The sequence below is a fragment of the Lepus europaeus genome, chromosome 12 (assembly GCF_033115175.1).
Source record: "Lepus europaeus isolate LE1 chromosome 12, mLepTim1.pri, whole genome shotgun sequence".
Taxonomy (NCBI): Eukaryota; Metazoa; Chordata; class Mammalia; order Lagomorpha; family Leporidae; genus Lepus; species Lepus europaeus.
The window spans coordinates 79364457-79387178 of NC_084838.1; the positions used below are offsets into that span (position 1 = coordinate 79364457).

General features: G+C 39.7%; 1 protein-coding gene across 1 annotated transcript in view; it reads left to right on the forward strand.

Annotated features, from left to right (window-relative positions):
- GDA (guanine deaminase) overlaps positions 1-22722 on the forward strand; it is a 295068-nt gene that overhangs the window by 137443 nt on the left and 134903 nt on the right. Inside the window, exon 3 of the mRNA XM_062208407.1 lies at positions 19127-19360. Coding sequence (XP_062064391.1) covers positions 19184-19360 — 177 coding nt within the window. The 5' untranslated portion in view covers positions 19127-19183. The remainder of the gene's footprint in view (positions 1-19126; positions 19361-22722) is intronic.

The following is a 22722-nucleotide window of genomic DNA, read 5'->3' on the forward strand; positions in this document are numbered from 1 at the left end:
AACAACCAGGACATGAACTGGCACCCATGTGGGTGTCCATACTGCAAGCAGAGGCTTAGCCAACTATGCCACAACACTGACCCCTGTTCTTGTGATTTTTAAAACTGCACAACATATTTCCAATTGTTATTTTCCTTAATATTTTTCTTATTTTAGAAAGACATCATCTTAGGTCTTACCAAAATACCATCTGGAGTTTTTTAGAAGTTTTCTTCTGTTTCCTAATTATTTCTCTTCTCTCAAATTGGTTACTTCTCCATGATCATTTATCTTCATAATAAAGAATACTTTGCACTGTGAGAGCTGTTTTTTTTTTCATTTTGCTTTTCCATGCGCTATTGTAAAGTAGACATTGTGCATTTTCTGAATAAATGTAATGAAACAAAGCCTTCATTTAATTAAAATTGCATCAGGCAATTGTCTTGTGTGCAAAGGACTCTGATTAGAAGAGCACTAAATATAGTGAGCAGTCAATGAGGATAATTAAAAATTTCGGGTCACACTAACATTAGATGGAAGAATTGAGAGCTAGTATACCAGTTATGCAGAGAAGAAAATGAGTGCCAAGATCTACTAGGACATTCCCCAAAGGCCAATTTCTAGCTAGCGGCAAAAAATAAGAACTTACTCTATGCTACAGTGGTGGGCTCCACTCATGGCCTTTATCTCTTCTTTCGCTCTCCTTCCTGTCCCCTTCCTTGTAGTTATAAGAGTTATTAACAGGATTGCAAAGGAAAGCCAAGTGTTAAACATCAGGGTAATTTTTTGTGGTGTCACATTTTATTACATACAAGATGCTAACAATGTTACTCTGTGTGCCACTGAGAGAGAAAAAAATGCTACCAATTACATTTTAATATGCCATCCATCATGGTTTACACTCATATCTCAGTGGTGTTAAAATGTGAATCATGGAGCCAGTGCTGTGGCATAGCAGGTAAAGCTGCTGCCTGCAGTGCTGGCATCCCATACGAGTGCTGGGCGCTGGTTCAAGTGCCGGCTGCTCCACTTCCAATACAGCTCTCTGCTATGGCCTGGGAAAGCAGCGGAGGATGGCCCAGATCTTTGAGCCCCTGCACCCACGTGGAAGACCTGGGAGAATCTCCTGGCTTCAGATAGACGAAGCTCCGGGTGCTGTGGCCATCTGGGGAGTGAACCAGCAGATGGAAGGCTCTCTCTGTCTGCCTCTGCCTCTGCCTCTCTGTAACTCTGCCTTTCAAATAAACAAATAAATAAAATCTTTTTTAAAAATGTGAAACATACATATTTAAGGCCAAGGAAATTTAGTCTCTGTGCTGTTTGTCCTGATTGTGGAGAAAACTTCATTTTAAAAGGACTCTTGAGGCGCGTTGGTGCAAAGGACTTGCATGTCAGCACCTGTCAGGCAGAGCCAGTTACAAGAGGGGTGACCTCCACTGAACTGCCTCCTCAGAAGAGCTTGTACTTTTGTAAAATGAGAACAGTGACTTCTAACTCACCGTGTTGTTGGAGACTTCAAAGCAGATTGCACTTGGGAAGTGCCTGGCAGTGCGTAGATAATGCATGATTATGCCCTTCATTCCTTCTTTCTAATACCAATGCTACACAGAGTCTTTCTATAAAATAGGGCAAAAGTAGCTATCATACTGATGTCAGAAGGTTATATGAGTGTCAACTATGCTAATTACTTGTTTACATATAAATGTATATTTTCTTTTTAAGGAAAAAGATCTTATACAAATAAAGGCATGAATACATCATTGCAGATTACTTTCATCTTCATTATGACAGCTACCTGCCAATCAGCATTAAGTGAGAAAACACAGTTATGTGCTTTATTTTAATATTTCAGTATCCTATTTGTTATGGATCAAAAACTATCAAAAAGAGAAAGAAAGAAGGTGAGAGAGGTTAGAGAGAGTACTTGAATTGAAAAAAAGAAAGAAAAGTCAGATTTTTATAAAATTTACATGAAGTATTTATTATTAACTTTACCATCCAATGTAATTAGTATAAGTTACACCCTAAGAGGGAATGTATGCAGGCAGATTTGTACTCAGTAAACAATAATCAAGAGTGGTATTTCTTAAATCTAGTGAAAATCTAGTGATCATCATAATAGCTGTAGAAAATTTAAAAAATTATGTGGCTTTCTCCTAGGAATTACTGAGTCATAAACTCAGGTGATGAAAGCCAAGAATATATATTTTTATAGAACTCTCAGCGGATTGTGATAATCAGTCTTAGTTGGAAACCACTGATGGCCAAGGTTTTTACCCCCAATATAATAAAATAGCATCTTCTTTAGAACAGATAAATACTGTTTTTAGTGCTGCTCAAAAGCATATGTTTGAATCCTGGGTGATTTCAGAAAGAGGACTCAAAGGCCTCATCATTAATTGCATTGACCTAGAGAAAGACTACATTTACCAGTCTACTTTGCAGCAAGGTGTGGCCATGTACCTGAGTTCTTACCAGCTGGAAGAGAGTGGAAATGCTTGAGATCTTGCCTTTCAAGCAGTGGTTACCAATGGTTTTTGTTCCATGGGCTCTATTGGTAGCCTGGGAAAGTCAATTTAAAAATTTAGGAATTTCCTCTTAAAATAATACTTTATATGCATAAAGTAAAATATTTAGAATTGTTAAGGAAATATTGCAAAACAGACCATTATCAAGTTACTAAAAATAACTTTGTGATATAGTGGTATAGATGTTTACCAACACTTTCAACGGGCAGTTGGCCTAATTATGAATATTAAAGCAGCTTGGGGTGAAGATGATACAGATTGAGAATTACTAATCCAAAAAAATCTAATTTTGGTGCATTTCAAATTTCATACTTTTGGATTGCGTATACTTAACCAATAGTTTACAGAAATATCTCCAAATCTGAAAATCTCTGAAATCTGAAACAATTATAGTCCCAAGTATTTTGCACAAGAGCACTAAAGTTTCTCTGGCTTCTAAGATCCATAGGATTACAAAGTCCTGATCCTCAATGAATATTTATAGAGAAAAAAAAATCCACATATAATGGGTATGGCATTTCAATGAGTTGGAAAGGTAAAGGGAATATTCAGATATTTTTCAATAAAGCATGCCCTTTGGAGTCTTTTGATAAGGCATAAAGAAGTGATATTTCCTTTATTAGACTCCCAGGTACCTAATTTGTTCAGCCATCCATCCATCTAGCAAACACTTTTTATGCTCTATATGCTGAACCCTGTATTGTTATCTAATACATACTTAAAACTTACAAACTTACCAGCTGTTGAACAGTGAGCTAAGACCTATAGAGATAGGGACACAGCACCTCTGCCTTAAGCCTCATCACAGTATTTGCTCAATTGGAATAAGAAAGGAATTAGGATTGAGAAGAACTGGAAAGGGATATTGAGGAACCAGTTGCTTTCTTGCTCGCTATTTCAAAATCTTCCTTTAACTGCCTGATATTTTCTGAGAATATCTAATTCTTTCTTTGAGCAAGCTACTGTCCTGCAATCACCTTGGAGAGGGAACACACAGTAATTCCCAGGGAACTTCCTGGAATAAAGCATTTTCTGTGATTATCATGATTCAAACTGATCAGGTACAAATTTGAAATCATTGGGAAGTCTGTTGCATCCTAAATTTGTGGGTTTCTTTTCTTTAAATCAGATATTCTGATCTTAAGTATACCACCTGGCATTTGCTATGTTTCATGGACTGTTTTAGCTTGGGATGGAGTAGAAATCACATCCTTAAAAACAAATAAGTATTTGAACCAGATTTACTGAAAACCAGTTTTCTAATTCAAATCAGTTGATTGGAAAATAAATCTTGTTGAAATTAAAAAAAAAATGCAGAACTAAAAAAAACCCGAAAGAAAATCCTTCCTGGGAGAATCAATAATCTGTCTTTGGGTTTAGTTCTCTTCTTTCAGGCTTGTATATTCTCTCATGGTATCTGTCCGCATTGTCATTGTGAGGACCCAATGAAATTATGTGTGAGGCTGGGTACTGTTTACTGTTCTATGCAAAAATGAGATGTTACTTCTATTAGGTGATGACCTTTGGAGTTACTTCCTCTGAAAGAGATTAGCTGGTCTTCCTAATTCAGTTTTTATTTACGTGTTCATCTCTTACTTTGGTCTTTTTTAAATTATTTTTATTTATTTATTTATTTTTTCAGGCAGAGTGGATAGTGAGAGAGAGAGAGACAGAGAGAAAGGTCTTCCTTTTTGCTGTTGGTTCACCTCCAATGGCCTCTGCAGCCGGCGCATCTCGCTGATCCGAAGCCAGGAGCCAGGTGCTTCTCCTGGTCTCCCATGCGGGTGCAGGGCCAAAGGACTTGGACCATCCTCCACTGCCTTCCCGGGCCATAGCAGAGAGCTGGCCTGAAAGAGGGGCAACCAGGATAGAATCTGGCGCCCCAATCGGGACTAGAACCTGGTGTGCCGGCGCTGCAAAGCGGAGGATTAGCCTGTTAAGCCATAGTGCCGGCCTACTTTGGTCTTATTTGTTCTTTTTCTTATCCACATGAGACTATAAACCAATGATTTAGAATTCTATTCTAATCCTGTCCACTATTTTCCTTGGTCATTTCATTTGAGGCATAGACTTTCAGGTTTTCCTGTTGACTGGACTTTGTTATCACAAATCCCTAGAGAGAAAGAATTTATGATAAGTGAGAAATTATTTCATATCAGAATGATGTGAAGGCAAATGGCAAAGAAATAAACATTAAATTAGAGTTGCATGGCTGCTTCTGGCCCTATTCCTACCATATTATATTTGATATATTTATAAAGCTATCTCCACATTTTAATGAATAGAAAGTGGCAATGTGTTTACTCACCATTCTATGTTCTCTTCCATACTCCCCCATCTGCCAAATAAATGGTTCTTCAAGTACTAGCATGGTAGGATAAGTGGTATGGCGGGAATGTGTTAGGTAGCTTTCTTGCCATTCTTAAAAATCTTGCTTTATGTTGGCAATCTTGTTGCTGGTTGTAATAGTAATGATAATAATTTAAAACCAATTACTATCATTTTTGAGCTCTTACCACATGCTAGGCATTTGGAATCCATTATCTTCACAATAATTATGGCAGATAGATATAGTTATACACTTTCCAATGCTGATACATGTGTGTATATATATATATATATATAAAACATCATATAACAAACATATCATGTTTTATAAGTAGAGTGGGTTAATTATTTGCATTGAGATTTTGATAGCTTCTTGAGTGAGTACTTTCCTAGTTTTCAAGCCAGCTCTGAATCCTCATAGGAGTCCAGTGAAACAGGCTGGCAGCCAGCATCTTTATTTAGGCAGAGCTTGGGCCTGGTTTAGTTATCTATCTTGCATCTATCTTAGTTTTAGAATGTAACACATAGGAATAAAAATAAAACACAGTACTAAAAATAAAATGGTAAGCCACAGCACAAGCAAACTACAAACAGCCTTCCCAGATTGGATGGGGTTCACTGGAGTTCTTTTTTTTATTTTTTAAAGATTTATTTATTTATTTGAAAGAGAGAGAGAGAGAGAGAGAGAGCTTCCATCTGTTGGTTCACTTCCCAAATGGCCACAATGGCCAGGGTGGAGCCAGGCAGAAGCTAGGAGCTTCTTGCAGGTTTCCCATGTGGACTGGGGCCCAAGCACTTGGATTATCCTCTGCTGCTTTGCCAGGAACCTTAAAAGGGAGCTGGATCAGAAGTGAAACAGCTGGTAACACAAACTGCTGCCCATATGGGATTGCAGTTGGCAGCTTAGCCTGCTTACTGTACAACACAGGACCCTGGAGTTTTTTTTTTTTTTTTTAAAGGTGTCTTAAGTGTGTTCTTGCCTGGTAGTGATAGATAGAATAAAATTATGGCCATTTTTGTTTTCTTTGAACTTAAAATTTTATTCAACCTTTCAAAAGAATAGACCAGAAACCTCACCTGCAAATTAACATCCAGATTCTTCACCAACTGTACTTCATTCTTGGCATACTGTGGGTATCCATGGTCCTCAGGGAGGGTTAATCACTACCCCTGTAGTCCCAGATGAAGGTAGGACTTCTGTAGTGTTGAACTGCACACAAGGTGAGGTTGAAGAGTCACTGAAGAAAAAGGTACTGATTGGGACCACCATGGAGTTCCTAGTATCCACTGAGTTGTTTTATTTTTTTAATTGTATGTGTGTCATAAATACAACATTAGGAACATAGTAATTCTACCCACTGTACCGGCCCTCTCACCCATTCTCCCCTCTCCTTCCTCCCCTCTCTCCTGTTTTATCTGAGAGAGAAATAGAAAAAGAAAGAAAAAAGAATGGAATAAAAAAACTAATAGAACTGTTCCTCAAAAGTCTAGACAAGGGCTGTTCTATGCGATTACTTCTCAAAGGTGATTTTGCTTTTTTCCCCTCTTCCTCTTTTCCCTTCCTTCCTTTTAGAAATGTAATTGTCTTTAAAGAAGAACCCAAGGATAATACATCTTTTGTGAGCTCTTACACATAACTATAACTTATGAGACATAATAATGTCCTCCATTAAATTCACTAAAAGGAAGTGATTCTTAAGAACAAGTTTTACTATTAAGTCTCATGGTAGCACTTTTGGGGGACAGAGGTCCTTCTTGGGAAGTTAGTGCACAGTGACTCTTGTTGTTTATTTAACAAATAACATCCTTATGTATGACGTAAGTGATCTCCCAAGGCTCTTGACATGAGCTGCCTGGCTATGGAAGCCTTTTGGATCCACTAGTTTGTCAAAGCCATAAGCAAAATGGAACTTCTGTCCTCCCTTCAGAGAAAAGTACATCCTTCTTTGGTGGCGCCTTCTTTCCACTGGAGTCTCACCCACAGGAGTCCTTTAAGTAGGACACTTTTTTTGCCAGAGAGTCTTGGTTTTCCATGCCTGAAATGCTCCTCCTGGGCTTTACAGCCAGACCAGACTGCCTTAAGGGCTGATTCTGAGGTTGGAGTGCTACTTAAAGTGATTGTCATTCTATGAATCTGCTGTATGGACTGCTTCCCTTGTTGCAGCCTTCACTCATTTGTTTTTAATTCTATTATTGTTTCCAAACAGTCCTATTTATATGATAACTTTATCACTTGATCCTATCTATATGGCCACTTTTCCACTTAATCCTATCCATTTGTTTTTTTTTTTAAACTTTTATTTAATGAATATAAATTTCCAGTGTACAGCTTATGGATTACAATGGCTTCCCCCTCCCATAACTTCCCTCCCACCCACAACCCTCCCCTCTCCCGCTTCCTCTCCCCTTCCATTCACATCAAGATTCATTTTCAATTCTCTTTATATACAGAAGATCAATTTAGTATAAAGATTTCAACAGTTTGCACCCACATAGAAACACAAAGTGAAACATACTGTTTGAGTACTAGTTATAGCATTAAATCACAATGTACAGCACATTAAGGACAGAGATACCACATGAGGAGCAAGCGCACAGTGGCTCCTGTTGTTGACCCAACAAATTGACACTCTAGTTTATGGCGCCAGTAACCACCCTAGGCTGTCGTCATGAGTTGCCAAGGCTATGGAAGCCTTCCAAGTTTGCCGACTCTGATCATATTTAGACAAGGTCATAAAAGACAGAGTGAGGATAGTAACCAATGATCCTAAGAGTGGCATTTACCAGGTTTGAACAATTATACAGCATTAAGTGGGGAGGAGGACCATCAGTACACACAGGTTGGGAGTAGAGCCATTGGTGGTAGAGTAGAGGTTATGATTACAAAGGAATGAGGCCCAAGTGGACTAGACAGGGTCTAGAAAACAGGACAGAGTCATTATTAGAGGAGCTAAGAAAGGTGCTGTCTAAGCTACAATTAAGTTTTCTGATTGAGAGGCAAATAGAACCTGATAGAAGGGGCTTGATAATAATCTGTTGGGCTTTAGGCCTTGTAAGTTAAGAGGCCCAGACCTATCTATCTCTTCACATGGGGTATATCCTAAGGGAGGCGTGAACCTCCTAGGGGAAGGCACTCTGTTGACTTTCATTACTTGGCTGGCCTGGGAGGAGAGCTGGCCAGGTAAAGGCAGGGGGCATCTCTAACAAGAAATTTACAGTTCTGCCTGCAATGTTGCTGACCCTACTTGACCATCCCCTCAACTGCAGTGGTCACTTTGGAAGTTGGGCTGAGTGAAGGGCTTTTCAGCTTAGAGCCAATAAGATCTGTGGCTCTGACCTGGGCATCCTTCGACTCCAGGGCAGGTCCATTTCCAGTGATCCAACTCTTGGCAGAGCTGCCAGGGCTCTTCACAAGCTGACTTCTGCTGAAGCCCAGGCTTACCACATTGAAAGCCACTGCAGTAGACTGGCCTGTTGGGTCTCCTTGAGGGCAGATCACTGTACAGATCAGCCATTAATAGGCCTGCCACCCATTGCCCTTGATGCCTAGCTTTCTTTTCCTCCTGGTTTGTGTTAAAGCAGACCAGAGGATGCAAGTCAAGGGAGTGCCCATGTCCCATCTCTAATATTCGGTGGCCTGAACTACAAGTCTATAGTCACAGGCATGTTCTGTAGTAGTATTTCTAAGGTAGACAATGCCCATGAGGAAAATTATATTCTCACTTTAAAACTTTCTTTCCCTTTGGTCTGAAAGGGAGGTTTTTTCTACTTACTGTATACTTTGCTGATGGCGAAGTGAATCTAGCTATGAGATTATTATTTAAGTTCTTATTTTGGCTATGCTATTACAGAAAAATGTTAGCCATCTCTTTTATAAGGTCTAAAGATTAAATTGTGCGTCCTACAGATTCCTTCATAATAGAATTAGTTTCCTACCTTGAAGAGAATAGAGAAATGAAAGAACAAGTTGGGCTTAGAATAGAGAAATGAGGGAGCAAGTCCTAGATCGCTCGCTGACAATAGCAATATCACATGAATACTTAGCAAACCGTTTCAACCATTAGATAACAACTTAAGAAAACATTTACCAGAAGGTCCAATGCCTTCTATAAATTTTAAGAATCATGTATTTGAAAACACCTCTTAAATATCTAACATGGTGTAGTTTGTTTAACCAGTAAACTTAAGCACAACCATCTAAAATGTTTTTAGTTTCTTTTTACCAACAAGTTTAAAACATGATACACAGATTCAGGTCACACAAATTAAAATGTATCTTTGATTCATTTTAGCAGCTTAAATTTATGGACAATCTTATCTATAAGCCATTTAAAATAAAACTCTTAATAAAATTTCCTATGTGGACATACAATATGTACACACATATAACATAGCATAATAGACCAATATAGCAATTTTAATAATAGCTTTTAAAATCTTTAACTCTTTTTGTAGATTGCCAATTGATTTGAATTGCTTTTTGTTTTTAGATTACTTTAACACATTGCTTTAACAGAGCATCAGAGTTTAATTCTATGTCAAAGAGAAATTGAGCTTCCTGTGATCTTTTGCTGCGAGGTTTCCTTTCTTTACCTTCTTTCATATTGGTGACCATGTTTCTGTGTTTCTGTGTGTAACACATCTTTAAGCATCTTTTGCAGGGCAGGATGAGTGGAAAAAAAATTCTTTCAGTTTCTGTTTGCTATGAAAAGTCTTAATTTCACCTTCATTCACAAATGAGAGCTTTGCAGGATATAATATTCTGGGCTGGCAGTTTTTCTCTCTTAGTACCTGGGCTATATCTCGCCATTCCCTTCTAGCTTGTAGGGTTTCTGATGAGAAGTCTGCTGTGAGTCTAATTGGAGATCCTCTGAGAGTAATCTGACGATTCTCTCTTGCACCTTTTAGAATCTTTTCTTTATGTTTCACTGTGGTGAGTTTGATTATGACGTGTCGTGGTGAGGATCTCTTTTGGTCATGTTTATTAGGGGTTCTATAAGCTTCCTGTACTAAGATGCCTCTGTCCTTCTCCAAACCTGGGAAATTTTCTGCTGGTATCTCACTGAAAATGCCTTCTAATCCTTTCTTCCTCTCCATGCCTTCAGGAACTCCTAGAACCCAAATATTAGGTTTTTTAATAGTATCCTGTAGATTCCCGACAATATTTTTTAGATTTCTAATTTCTTCTTCTTTTCTTTGGTTTGCCTGTTTCCTTTCCTGTTCTCTGTCTTCTAAGTCTGATATTCTCTCTTCTGCTTCGCCCATTCTGTTTTTAAGGCTCTCTAATGTGTTTGTCATTTGATCTATTGAGTTCTTCATTTCATTGTGGTTTTTTGTCACTATCATAGTTTCATGTTCTACTAGTTGTTTCATTTCATTTTGATTCCTCCTTAATATTTCATTTTCACGAGAGAGATTTTCTATCTTGTCCATTAAGGATTTCTGTAGTTCAAGAATTTGTTTTTGAGAACTTCTTAATGTTCTTATCAATTTTTTGAGATCCGCTTCTTGCATTTCTTCTATCTCATCATCTTCATAATCTTGAATTGGGGTGTCTTTTTCATTTGGGGGCGTCATAGTGTCTTCTTTGTTCTTGTTACCTCGGTTTTTGCGTTTGTTGTATGGCATGTTGGAGATATTTGGTTTCTTCACTGTGGTGTTTTTTCTTGTTACACTATGGCTCTATATTAAGAGGACTGTGGAGCCTTAGAGGCTTGAGATAAGTGTGGACTGAGAGCTGTGTTTGGTTCCTCAGGGTTGAGGGTGTGTCAAAGATGACACTCCCAGGTTAGGCGTGATAAATCTCTCTCTTTTTTTTTTTTTTTTTGATTCAAAAGGGAAGTAATTCCGCACAGCTGAACGTAATTGGAGGTAGTTAGCAGGCGAATGATATACCCACAGGAGCCAGAGATCGGAAGCTCTTTCTCAAGGACCACACAGGGAATCTCTGCTGCCCTCGGTGTGGGCTCCAATTCTCCTGCAGTCTCCCACTGGATTGCCAAGTTAGATGCTAATCTCCTGTTATTTCACCCCTCCCCCCAGAGTCAGGTTTTTCTGCTAGGCTCAGGGCTGGTGCAGACCTGAGGTCGCCCTGCTTATGACGTATGTCCAAAATGGCGCCTGCTCTTTGTCTTGCTCGCCTTTGAGGGGTGAGCAGAGAGAGAGAAACTCGTGTCCGTATCGGTCACTTTTTTTTTTTTTTCCCTCTCTCTCTTCTAGTTAGCCTGGTGAACTTTTCCCCACGGAGTTTCAAGCCTCGTTCCCTCTAGTCTCCTCTTTCCGCTTGCCCGCTGGTGTCTCAGGCTATGGAGGTTCGGCTCACCTCGCGTTCCAGCACTGGTGCGTTGAGTCTGCCGCTGGTGTCCCGAACTTGGGCTCCCACGCTCTCCACGCAGGTCCACTGTGAATCACTAGTTCCGGAAGAGTTTCCTCTGCTGTTTCTTCCCCTACTCTTCCTTGACCCTGCAGTATCTCCACTTTTATTAACCTGTGTGTCTTGCTGAACTATCAATGTGCTCCCTTCCTATTCCGCCATCTTGCCGCTCTCCATTTGATCTTTATAACACTTAAGCTGCTATTTTTTAACAGCCAGCTTAAGGGATTTTGGGGTTCTATGGCAAGTTGTTAAGCTGTACCCTTAGATGTAAGTCCATAGGAAAATATGTAGAACTATACTACTTTGCACTTATGAACTTCATACATTTCACAATTGCAGCTTTAGGATCTTGGTAATTCTTCCCACTGTGCTTGCCCTCCCACCTACACTCCCACCCCACTTCATCTTCCCTTTCTTCTCACTTTTTTTCCTTACTAAGGTCTATTTTAAATTAACTTTATACATATATGATTAACTCTATGTTAAGTATAGTTGTCTTCGAAGCCCCTTCTCTGCTGTGCCATACAAAAGCTGTGTATACAAAAGCTATGGATTTTTGGTGTTGATTTTATATCCTACTACATTTCCAAGCTCTTCTATGAGCTCCAATCATCTCTTAGTGGAGTCTTTTGGATCCCCTATGTATAGGATTATGTCATCTGCAAATAGGGATAATTTGGCTTCCTCCTGCCTGATTTGTTTCCTTTTGCTTTCTTTTTCTTGCCTAATGGCTCCAGCTAAAACTTCCAGGACTATATTGAAGAACAGTGGTGAGAATATGACCCTTTGTCTGGTTCCAGATCTCAGTGGGTTTGCTTCCAACTTTTCCCAGTGCAATAGGACACTGGCTGCAGGTTTGTCATAAATTTCCTTGCATTAGGAAAAGAGATGCATAAATGATGCTTCCTCACATGGGGCACCAAAAATGTTAGGAAAAGAGGCATAGAATAGAGAGGAAGCAGTGTAGGAATTTACAGCCAGACCAAATTTATTCAGAGAAAATAAATTTGTAGAGGTGGGTAACCAGCTGCCAGCATGCATAATGGAACCTGTGGCAGAAGGCCCTAACCCCCAGGGGCTGGGACTTTTTATATTTTAGAAGTGTTAGAGATGAGGTTGTGGGTATGGGGCAGCCAGAGGTGTGAATTTCTGGAACTGGTCTTTCAGGTGGCCATGGAGGGTGGGGTATGAAGGCAGTAGGTCATGAGACCCAACTGAAATTCAAGGGTAATGAATAAATTCCAATATTTATCTTTTGGGAAATGAGCAAGAATGGCTGAGGCTTATGTCTTTGTTCCAGCACCTTGATTGTATTGAGACATGGTCCCAGTTTGCATAAGTTTTCATCATGAAAGACTGTTGTATTTTGTCAAATGCTTTCTCTGCATCTATTGAGATAATCATATGGTTTTTATTCTTCAGTCTTTTAAGTGATGTATCACATTACTTGATTTGTGAATGTTGAACCATCCTTGCATACTAGGAATAAATCCCACTTGGTCCTGGTGGATGATCTTTCTGACATGTTTTTGGATTTGATTGGCTAGTGTTTTGTTGAGGATTTTTTGCATCTGTTCATCAGAGATTGGTATGTAGTTCTCTTTCTCTGTTATATCTTTTTCAGATTTAGAAATTAAGGTGATGCTGGCTTAATAGAAAGAATTTTGGAGGATTCCCTCCCTTTTGATTGTTTTGAATATCTTGAGAATTTCTTTAAATGTCTGGTAGAATTCAGCAGTGAAGCCATCTGATGGTCTTTTTTACTGATTTGAGTTCTGTCTTGGTTATTGTCTGTTTATATTTTCTGTGTCTTCATGGCTCAATTTAGGCAGGTCAGATAAAGAAATTATGAGATATGTACTCTATGGAACACTATACAGCAGTAAAAAAGAATGAAATCCAGTCATTTGCAATAAAATGGAGGAATCTGGAAAAATATGCTGAGTGAAATAAGCCAGTCCAAAAGGGACAAATATCATGTTCTCCCCGATCGATGACAACTAAACGAGCATCTAAAAGGAAACCCGTTGAAGTGAAATGGACACTATGAGAAACAGTGACATGATCAGCCCTTGTCTTGACTGTTGAGGAACAACTTACTATTTTATTCTTTTTAGTATTTGTTGTTGTTGTTGTTGTTCTTTTTGTTCTATTTAATACCACTGGTTGAACTCTGTAATTAATACACAATTATTCTTAGGCATTTAAAATTAATAGAAAAGTGATCTCTGTTAAATATAAGAGTGGGAATAAGAGAGGAAGGAGATATACAGGCCGGCACATGCTCACTCAGACTTACCTCCAATGGTAGAGCTAGAAATGTGCCAGAGGATTCCAATTCAATCTTATCAAGGAGGCATGTACCAATGCCAGCTCACTTGATAAAGTGATAAGTTTAAGTACATAATTGATCAAAAAGATAGGGTAAGTGTTGAAGAGATTTCACAAATAAGACCAGTGTCTGCAAATGATGAAGGATAGAATTAAAAGCGAGAGAATGATCTTGTGGGGGAAGCAGGACACACAGCAGACTCAGAATGGCAAACGCTCTAAACAGCACTCCTGCCTCAGAATCAACCCTTGGGACATTCAGATCTGGCTAAAAGGCCCATGAGAGTCTCACAGGCATGGAAAGCCAAGACACTGTGGCAAAAACAACCTAAATGAACAATCTTGGTGAACAAGACCCCAGCAGAAAGTACGGGCCATCAAAGAAGGAGGAGGAGGCACCTTTCTCCGAAGGGAGGAAGGAACCTTCACTGTGATTTGGCCTTGACTAAACAAGTTCAGAGTTGGTGAACTCAAGGGGCTTCCATAGCCTTGACAGCTCATGGCAAGAGCCTCGGGTGTTTACTGACGTCATAAATAAGAGTGTCAATTGTTAAATCAACAACGGGAGTCACTGGGCACATGCTCCCTGCGTAGGATCTCTGTCCTTAATGTGTTTTACTATGAGAGTTAAAGATAACACTACTAGTGGAACAATACTCTATATCTTGTGTGGTTGTGTGGGTGCAGTCTGTTGAAATCTTTACTTAGTATATACTAAGTTGATCTTTATATAAAGATAATTGAAAATGAAACTTGATGAAGAGTGGGATGGGGGAGGGAGTGGGAGATGGGAGGGCTGCGGGAGAGAGAGAGAGGTTGGAGGGGGAAAACCCACAACAATGCAAAAGTTGCACTTTGTAAATTCATATTTATTAAATAAAAAAATGGAAAAAAAATTAAGCAGGTCATTTGAGTCAAGGAATCTATCCATTTCTTCTAGGTTTCCCATTTTGTTGGCATATAGCTCTTTATAGTAGTTTCTGATGATTCTTTTTATTTCTGTGGTATCTGTTGTTGCATTTCTTTTTTCAACTCTGATTTTATTAATTTGCGTCCTCTCTCTCCTTTTTTTGGTTAGTTGGGCCAATGATACGTCAATTTTATTTATTTTTTCAAAAAACCAGCTCTTCGTTTTGTTGATTTTTTGTAGTTTGATTGGTTTTGAATTTTTTTAATTTCTTCTCTAATTTTAATTCTTTCTTTCTCCTACTGGTTTTGGGTTTTGTTTGCTGTAGGTTCTTGAGATGCATTGATAACTCATTTATTTAGTGCCTTTCCAATTTCTTGATGTAGCCTTCAATTGCTATAAACTTTCCTCTTAACACTGCTTTTGCTGTATCCCATGGGTTTTGATATATTGTATTGCCATCTTCATTTGTTTCCAGAAAAATTTTTTATTTCTTTTTTTGATTTCCTCAATGATGCACTGTTCGTTCAGAAATATGTTGTTCAGTCTCCATGTGTTTGCATATGTTCTGGAGTTTCCTGAGTTGTTGATTACCATCTTCATTCCATTGTAGCCCGAGAAGATGCATGGTATGATTTTGATTTTTTTTGAATTTGCTGAGACTTGCTTTATGGACTAGCATGTGGTCAGTCCTAGAGAAAGTTGTATGCACTGGTGAGACGAATGTGTATTATGTGGATGTAGGGTGGAAAGTTCCATAGATATGTTAGGTCCATTTGGTCTATAGTGTTGATTATCTGTTGTATTCTTGCTGATTTTCTGTCTGGTTGATCAGTGCATTGCTGAAAGTGGGTATTGAAGTCCCCCAATGCTATTGTATTTGAGTCTATGTCTCCCTTTAAGTCCATTAACATTTCTTTTAAATAGCCAGGTGCCCTATAATTAGGTGCATATACATTTATAATAGTTACATCTTCCTGTTGAATTGATCTCTTAATCATTATATAGTGCCCTTATTTGTCTCTTTAAATGGTTTTTGTGTTAAAGTCTATTTTGTCTGATATTAGGATATCTACACCAGCTCTTTTTTGGTTTCTTTTAGCATGGATTATCCTTTTCCATCCTTTCACTTTCAGTCTGCATGCATCTTTGTTGGTGAGATGTTTCTTGTAGGCAGCAAATAGATGGGTTTTGTTTTTTAATCCATTCAGCCAGTCTGTGTCTGTTAACTGGAGAGTTGAAACTATTTATATTCAGAGTGACTATTGTTAAGTAATGACTTTGCCCTGCTGTATTTCTGTTAATAATTCTTTTTACTTTGGGTTTCCTTTGTACTTTTCGTGGGAAATTCTCTGCCTTCTATTTCTTTTCTAGTGATGTTCCTGTGTCTCTGTGTAGCACATCCTTGAGCATTTTTTGTAGGACTGGGAGGTTAGTTATGAATTCTTTCAATTTCTGTTTGTTATGGAAGATCTTTATTTCACCTTCATTCCTAAATGAGAGCTTTGCTGGGTTATGTATTCTTGGTTGACAGGTTTTTTTTCTCTTGAAACTTGGAATATATCTCACCATTCTCTCCTTGCCTATAAGGTTTCTAATGAGAATTCCATCGTGAGTCTAATTGGGGTTCCTCTGAGTGTGATTTGGTGTTTCTGTCATGTACATTTTAGAATTGTTTCTTTATGTTTTACTGTGAAGAGTTTTATTACAATGTATTGTGGTGAAGATCTTTTCTGGTCATGTCTATTAGGAGTTCTGTGCACTTCCTATACTTGGATGTCCCTTTCTTTCTCCAAATTAGGGGAGTTTCTATTATTATTTCATTAAAAATATCTAATCATTTCTCTCTTTCCATGCCTTCAGGAACTCCTAGGACCCATATATTGGGTTGTTTGATAGTATCTTATAGATCTCCAAAAGTGTTTTTAGTTTTCTAATTTCTTCTTCTTTTTTTTGTCTGATTTAAATTTCCAGAAATTTGTTTTCTAGTTCTGATATTCTTTCTTATGTCTCACCTACTCTATTGTTAAGACTTTCCACTGCATTTTTTATTTGTTCTATTGAATTCATTTCTAATATTTCATTCTGAGTTCTCTTTAATATCTCAATTTCATGGGAAAAATTTTCATTTAGTTCATGAATTTGCTTCTGATTGCTTCTAAGTAATCTGGTGATTAATTTTCTTAATTCCATTTCTGGCGTATCCTCAATCTGTCTTCTCCGTCTGCTATTGAAGTGTTGTAGTATTCCTTTGAGGAGGGCTCATAGTGTCTTCCTTATTCTTATTTAAATTTCTTCCTTTGTTTTTCAGCATTTGTGTATTTTTTGTCTTGCTGCTTTTCTCTTTGATTTGTGTTTTTATGGTTTAGTGGAATGTCTATACTTTCAGTGAGTACCAAGAGGTGTGTGCTGGATGTGGCCTGGGTGCTCTGTTCAGTATTCCAGGGTGTAGCAAATTTCCAAGGAAAGGCCCCTGAGGGGCTTTGTAGCTCTCCTCTGGTTAACTGGATGTAGAAGGATGTTCACTTCTGTTGGTGGTACCCACCCTTCTCCTTAAAGCTGTACAATGCCCTGGTGTGTTCAACAGTAGTTCGCACTGCTTAATGAACTGCACCTTTGATCTGTGGAGACTCCTGTGAGCACAGTTCCCTCTGTTACGAGCTGCTATAGGTCAGTGTTGTGAGCCAGTGCAGGGGCCCCACCTACTGGAGTCCAGCTCACTTCTCACTGGTGGTGGGGGCAGGTACGAGCTTCCACTAGATGGGGCATCCCTTTGCCATACAGCCTGCATGGTGGGAGAAGGGATTCTTCTGAATTGTGGCCTTCATTTTTGGGTGAGGGGTGAGGTGAGGTGACCCTGCTATTGTTGGGTGCGCGCCTGGGAGGCAGGGGCAGCAGCCATCTGCCTGTGTCCAAAAATAAAAACAAAGGAGCAAAATGGTTTCTCCCAGCTGGCTGGAAGTCCCTGCAGGCTGGGGGATGGGGAGAGGGAGGTGTGCAACTTCCCTGTTTGTTCCTTCATTATGTTTTTTCCTGTGTGCAACTTCAAAAGCAGTTCACTAAGTTATCCCTCCCACTGCTATCTGCAGCTCCACAGACCCACAGATTCCCGTCTCACCTGGTCCGCCAGGGACTGGTGCTCACCTCCCCGGGTCCGAGCCTCCACTGTTTTTTTGTTTTGTTTTGTTTTTTTCTTATTTGCTCTTTTGGAGAGGACCTGTACCATCTCTGCTGGTCTCACTGGGTTTCCCGCTGTGAATTTCCCAAGGCTTTATCTCAGGCATGTATTTTCTCCCCTTTTAAATATTAATTTTGTCCCGTGTGATTTGGACCATCCTGTTCCTATTCTGCCATCTTGGAACCCCCTCTATTGAGTTACATTTTTCTTTTGCTTTTAGTATTATTTTTAAAATTTTATTTGAGTTATACAAGTTTCATGTATTTTATATGTACAGATGATTTAGGAACATAGTGCTACTTCCTACCCTATCCTCCCTCCTGCTCACGCTCCAACCCTTCTTCTTCCCGCTTCTCCCATTCTCACTCTTAATTTTTACAAAGATCTGCTTTCAGTTTGCTTAATGATTGTAAAGTTAGCCCTACAGTAAGAGTTCAAGAAATAGTATGAAGGAAAAAAACACTGTTCCTCAACAGAAGAGACAAGGGCTGTAAACAATTATCAAATCTCAAAATGTATTGAAGTATATTTTTCACATCACATTCTGGCCTTCAGTCTTGTAGTTCCACAAATGTGATATTACTAGTGTCCAAATTTCCCAGGTAAAGAAACCTGTTATTACTCTCTTAGTTCAAAATAGATACCACGGAAAACCCAGTCTGCTAGGATATTTAGTTGACAATGAGAAATACTACTTACCAAAAGACTCTCTGCTGGTGCAATCTATATTAGAAGCTAACTCTTCATTGGAGGGTTACTTGGTAAACTTGAAAGCAGGGCAGGGGAATTGAATATTTAAAGGCCCAGGATAGGTCAAACTGGGGCCAGGACTCTCATCTTGCCACCAACATGAAATAAGGCAAATTCTTGAGCCAGAGCATTTCCTCCCTCTTGGGTATTTTGTTTCCCTAGAGATAACTTGTTCTTACCAGGTATTGTTGGGTGAACATGGGAAATATTTCTTCTGCCTATGGCACCTCTTCCCAGCATTGCACTGAATAAGAAAGACAGTTAAATAACAAATATTCATAGCTTTTTCAACATACAATGCCATTAACCTAATCCTACATTCACATTAGGAAGTGATCATCTTTCTGAAATAAGATACCAAGTAGTTTTCCTTTATTCATGATGAGAAAATAGAGGCAAGAGTTAAGCTTAGACAAAAAAAGTTGGAGGTAGGGAGCCATCATTTAGTGACTTATTTCTCCAGATAAGAGCTTGCTTATAAAACAAATACTATGATGAAGTTTAAGCCCACCTAGTACTTATAACTTAGTGCACATAAATGAATGATTGCTTTGGTGGTATCTAATGCTTAATTTACAGAAAATCATGATTAAGGACTTTACATCAGAAGCTGCTGAGACATATAAGGTCTCCTCATCTTGCTGATGCTCACACAACTAGTTAAAGACAGAGGTAAAATATATACTTGCTCCTCTTAACTCTCAGTCCAAAGGTTTCTGCACAGTTAAGTACAAATTATCTTTCTCCAGGGGCCTGCACTGTGGCACAGTGGGTTAAAGCCCTGGCCTGAAGCACCAGCATCCCATATGGGCACTGGTTTGAGTCCTGGCTGCTCCTCTTCCGATCCAGCTCTCTGCTATGGCCTGGGAAAGCAGTGGAGGATGGCCCACGTCCTTTGGCCCCTGCACCCGTGTGGGAGACCTGGAAGAAGCTCCTGGCTCCTGGCTTTGGATCGGCGCAGCTCCAGCCATTGGGGTCAATTGGTGAGTAAACCAGCAGATGGAAGACCTCTCTCTCTGTATCTACCTCTCTCTGTAACTCTGTCTTTCAAATAAATAAAATAAATCTTTAAAACAATTACCTTTCTCCAATCATCCAATTGATATGCATCGAAAAAGGAAAGGAATTTTGCTTTGAGAGAGAAGGAAAGAAGGAAGGAGCCCGGCTCCGCAGCTCACTTGGCTAATCCTCCGCCTGCGGCGCCAGCACCCTGGGTTCTAGTCCCGGTTGGGGCGCCAGTTCTGTCCCAGTTTCTCCTCTTCCAGTCCAGCTCTCTGCTGTGGCCTGGGAGTGCAGTGGAGGATGGCCCAAGTGCTTAGGCCCTGCACCCGCAAGGGAGACCAGGAGGAAGCACCTGGCTCCTGGCTTCGGATCAGCGTGGTGCGCCAGCCGTGGTGGCCATTTGGGGGGTGAACCAACAGAAAAAAGGAAGACGTTTCTCTATGTCTCTCTCTCTCACTGTCTAACTCTGTCTGTAAAAAAAAAAAAAAAAAAAAAAAAGAGGGAAGTAGTCTTGATTGAGAACAAGACATTGATAGGGAAAGTGTATATAAGTGGAATCCTGATGGAAACCCAGAGGGTACAAGAAAGGACAATGGACATCTCCATTTCTGCAATTTTCCTAGAGTTATTTGGCAGGCCCGGTGCTGGATTCTTTGTAGGGTTTTGATCTACTACTTCAACTATGTTGACTTTTGTAAAGCATAAACCGTCTGCTGATTTTTGTCGTTACCAAGTATATGAAGGAAAAGCAGAGCTGTGGAAAGATGGGGTGAATAAGACCTGCAGATGTTGGTTAATGGAATCTTATCTAAATGTAAGAATCTGATTTTGTCTCATTCTGCATTTACTGAGCACCTGTGATAAGACAGGCACAAAGGGCACAAAGATGAATAATACATGGACCCTGCTCTCAAGAACTCAGAAAATAATAAAGGACAATGGATCATTACTGTGCTGCATATTATATCCGATGATTCAGTTGCATTTAAAGTATAGTGAAACAGAAGAATGCAAATCTATTGGAAGTGAGCAAGGAAGGTTTTATGGAGGTGATTTATGAACTTGGATTTTGAGGGTTGAATAGGGCAGTACAAATTAAAGGACAAGATCAAGATGTTGGGGCATCAAAATTTACCACTTCATTGTAATAAAATGCTGTTGCCAGTAGTAGTCTTATGTTAGGCATTTTTCTTTCTTTTTTTTTTTTTTTTTTGACAGGCAGAGTGGACAGTGAGAGACAGAGAGAAAGGTCTTCCTTTTGCCGTTGGTTCACCCTCCAATGGCCGCCACGGTAGCGTGCTGCGGCCGGCGCACCGCGCTGATCCGATGGCAGGAGCCAGGTGCTTCTCCTGGTCTCCCATGGGGTGCAGGGCCCAAGCACTTGGGCCATCCTCTACTGCATTCCCTGGCCATAGCAGAGAGCTGGCCTGGAAGAGGGGCAACCGGGACAGGATCGGTGCCCCGACCGGGACTAGAACCCGGTGTGCCGGCGCCGCAAGGCGGAGGATTAGCCTAGTGAGCCGCGGCGCCGGCTAGGCATTTTTCTAAAATCATCTCTGCATATCGAGTCTAACCTCTTTATCTTGGAATTCTCGAGCTTTTACTCATTCATAAATTTGTCATCACTTATTGAACATCTACTATGTGCCAGTTGCTAGAGATAAAAGACACGTTAAAGGAGCCATTTTTCATGAAAGAACTCACAGTATAGTACTGAAAGTCTGAATCTTAGCATCAGATATCACCCAGACAGCTTTCAAAATGTGAGTATTATGAGTTTAAACTCTCTACTTCCACCGAGAAACCACTGGTATAGTGAGACTGACATGTGTGAGCAGATGTTTAGGTTTGGTGTTCTGTGGTGGAAGAGGCTGTAGGGTTGTGGGAATAGCAAGGCAGGCACTCAATCCAGCTTGAGGCTGGGAAGAGGATTCACAAAGAATCTTGTGTGAGTCAAGCCAAGCAGGGTATTGAGTTCAATGTTCCAGGAAGATAAGAGCATCTGGGCAAATACTCAGATGTTTCCTTTTTTTTTTTATTTTTTATTTTTTATTTATTTTTTTAATTTTCATCTGTCATCCTCCTCATTTCCCATCACCATTGGTAACATGACCTTAACACATACCCCCTGCACTAATTTGAACATGGATTGGGTTCCCAACTGATGCAGACATTTAAACCCCAAAGTCTTATGTTAATAGTTAGTGGATTTGTTGTGAATGGTTGATGGCTTCAGGGTGGAGGCTTGGTCCAGTTATGGTATCTGGAAGGTGGGCCCAGTAGGAGGTCCTCAAGTGACTAGTAGTTGAAGGACAGTTCTTGAGGGCAGTTCTCATGAGAGGGTTTGCTATATGAGCCTTCAGCCCAGGCATTCTCTTCTCTACTTGCTGGCTCACTATGTGATCCTCCTTCTGCATACATTCTGCCATCCACCACCTTCATCAGACGCCAGACCAATGGGGCCTTCTGGACTTGGACTGTGAACCTCCAAAATGTGAGCTGAAATAGACCTTCCTTCTTTAGTAGTTAAAGTAATGAAAAGTTGACTAATGCAACCCCCATCTTACTGCACCCATGGCTTAATGAACTGTGTGTTGTAGCTTTTTTTAACCCACTTACCATTCCTAACTTCATCATGTATGTCTCTGCTATTATGAATTTATTAATGCATTCCCCTTTGCTGAAATTCCCATCATATATAGCTCTAATAAGATCTTATTCACCCTTAGAGGTCTACCTCTATTTGTACACTTTAAACCAGGAGTCAGAAAATTATGGTCTATGAGGCAAAGCTGGCTCACTATGCTTTCATAAACAAAATTTTATTGGAAAATAGCCAGGATCATTAACTTAAGTACTCTCTATGGTTACTTTCACAGCTAAAATGAGTTGTTTCAGTGATACATGGTTTTCAAAACTGTGTGTACTTGAGATAATAGCTAGTTGACCCCTTTGTACTTCAGTTTCCTTATGAGAAGCCTGGTAATATTGTAAAAGCTGCAGCATGTGTTTATACTTAGTAACTGAGATGCTGTGTATTTAATGAATGTTGTGATGTGCCACCCTGATCCCTCTTCAGAATGACATTTTATTCCCTAAGTAGTCAAAAGATAATGCTTAGCTGTCAGCCTCCTGATTTGTTGGGAAGAAACTTTACCTGTGGTCACAGCTTTTTTCTTGGGCATCCTCCATTTGAGAACTAATTACCTTGAAGTGTAAATAGACCTGACTCCTGAACCTCAACTTGGGTCTACTCCACAGCATCATCTTAGCACCAAGGCTCCCAACAATCAGGCAACCCAGGCTTTTTCTGTACTCACTCATGCCTCGCTCCCCATCCTTC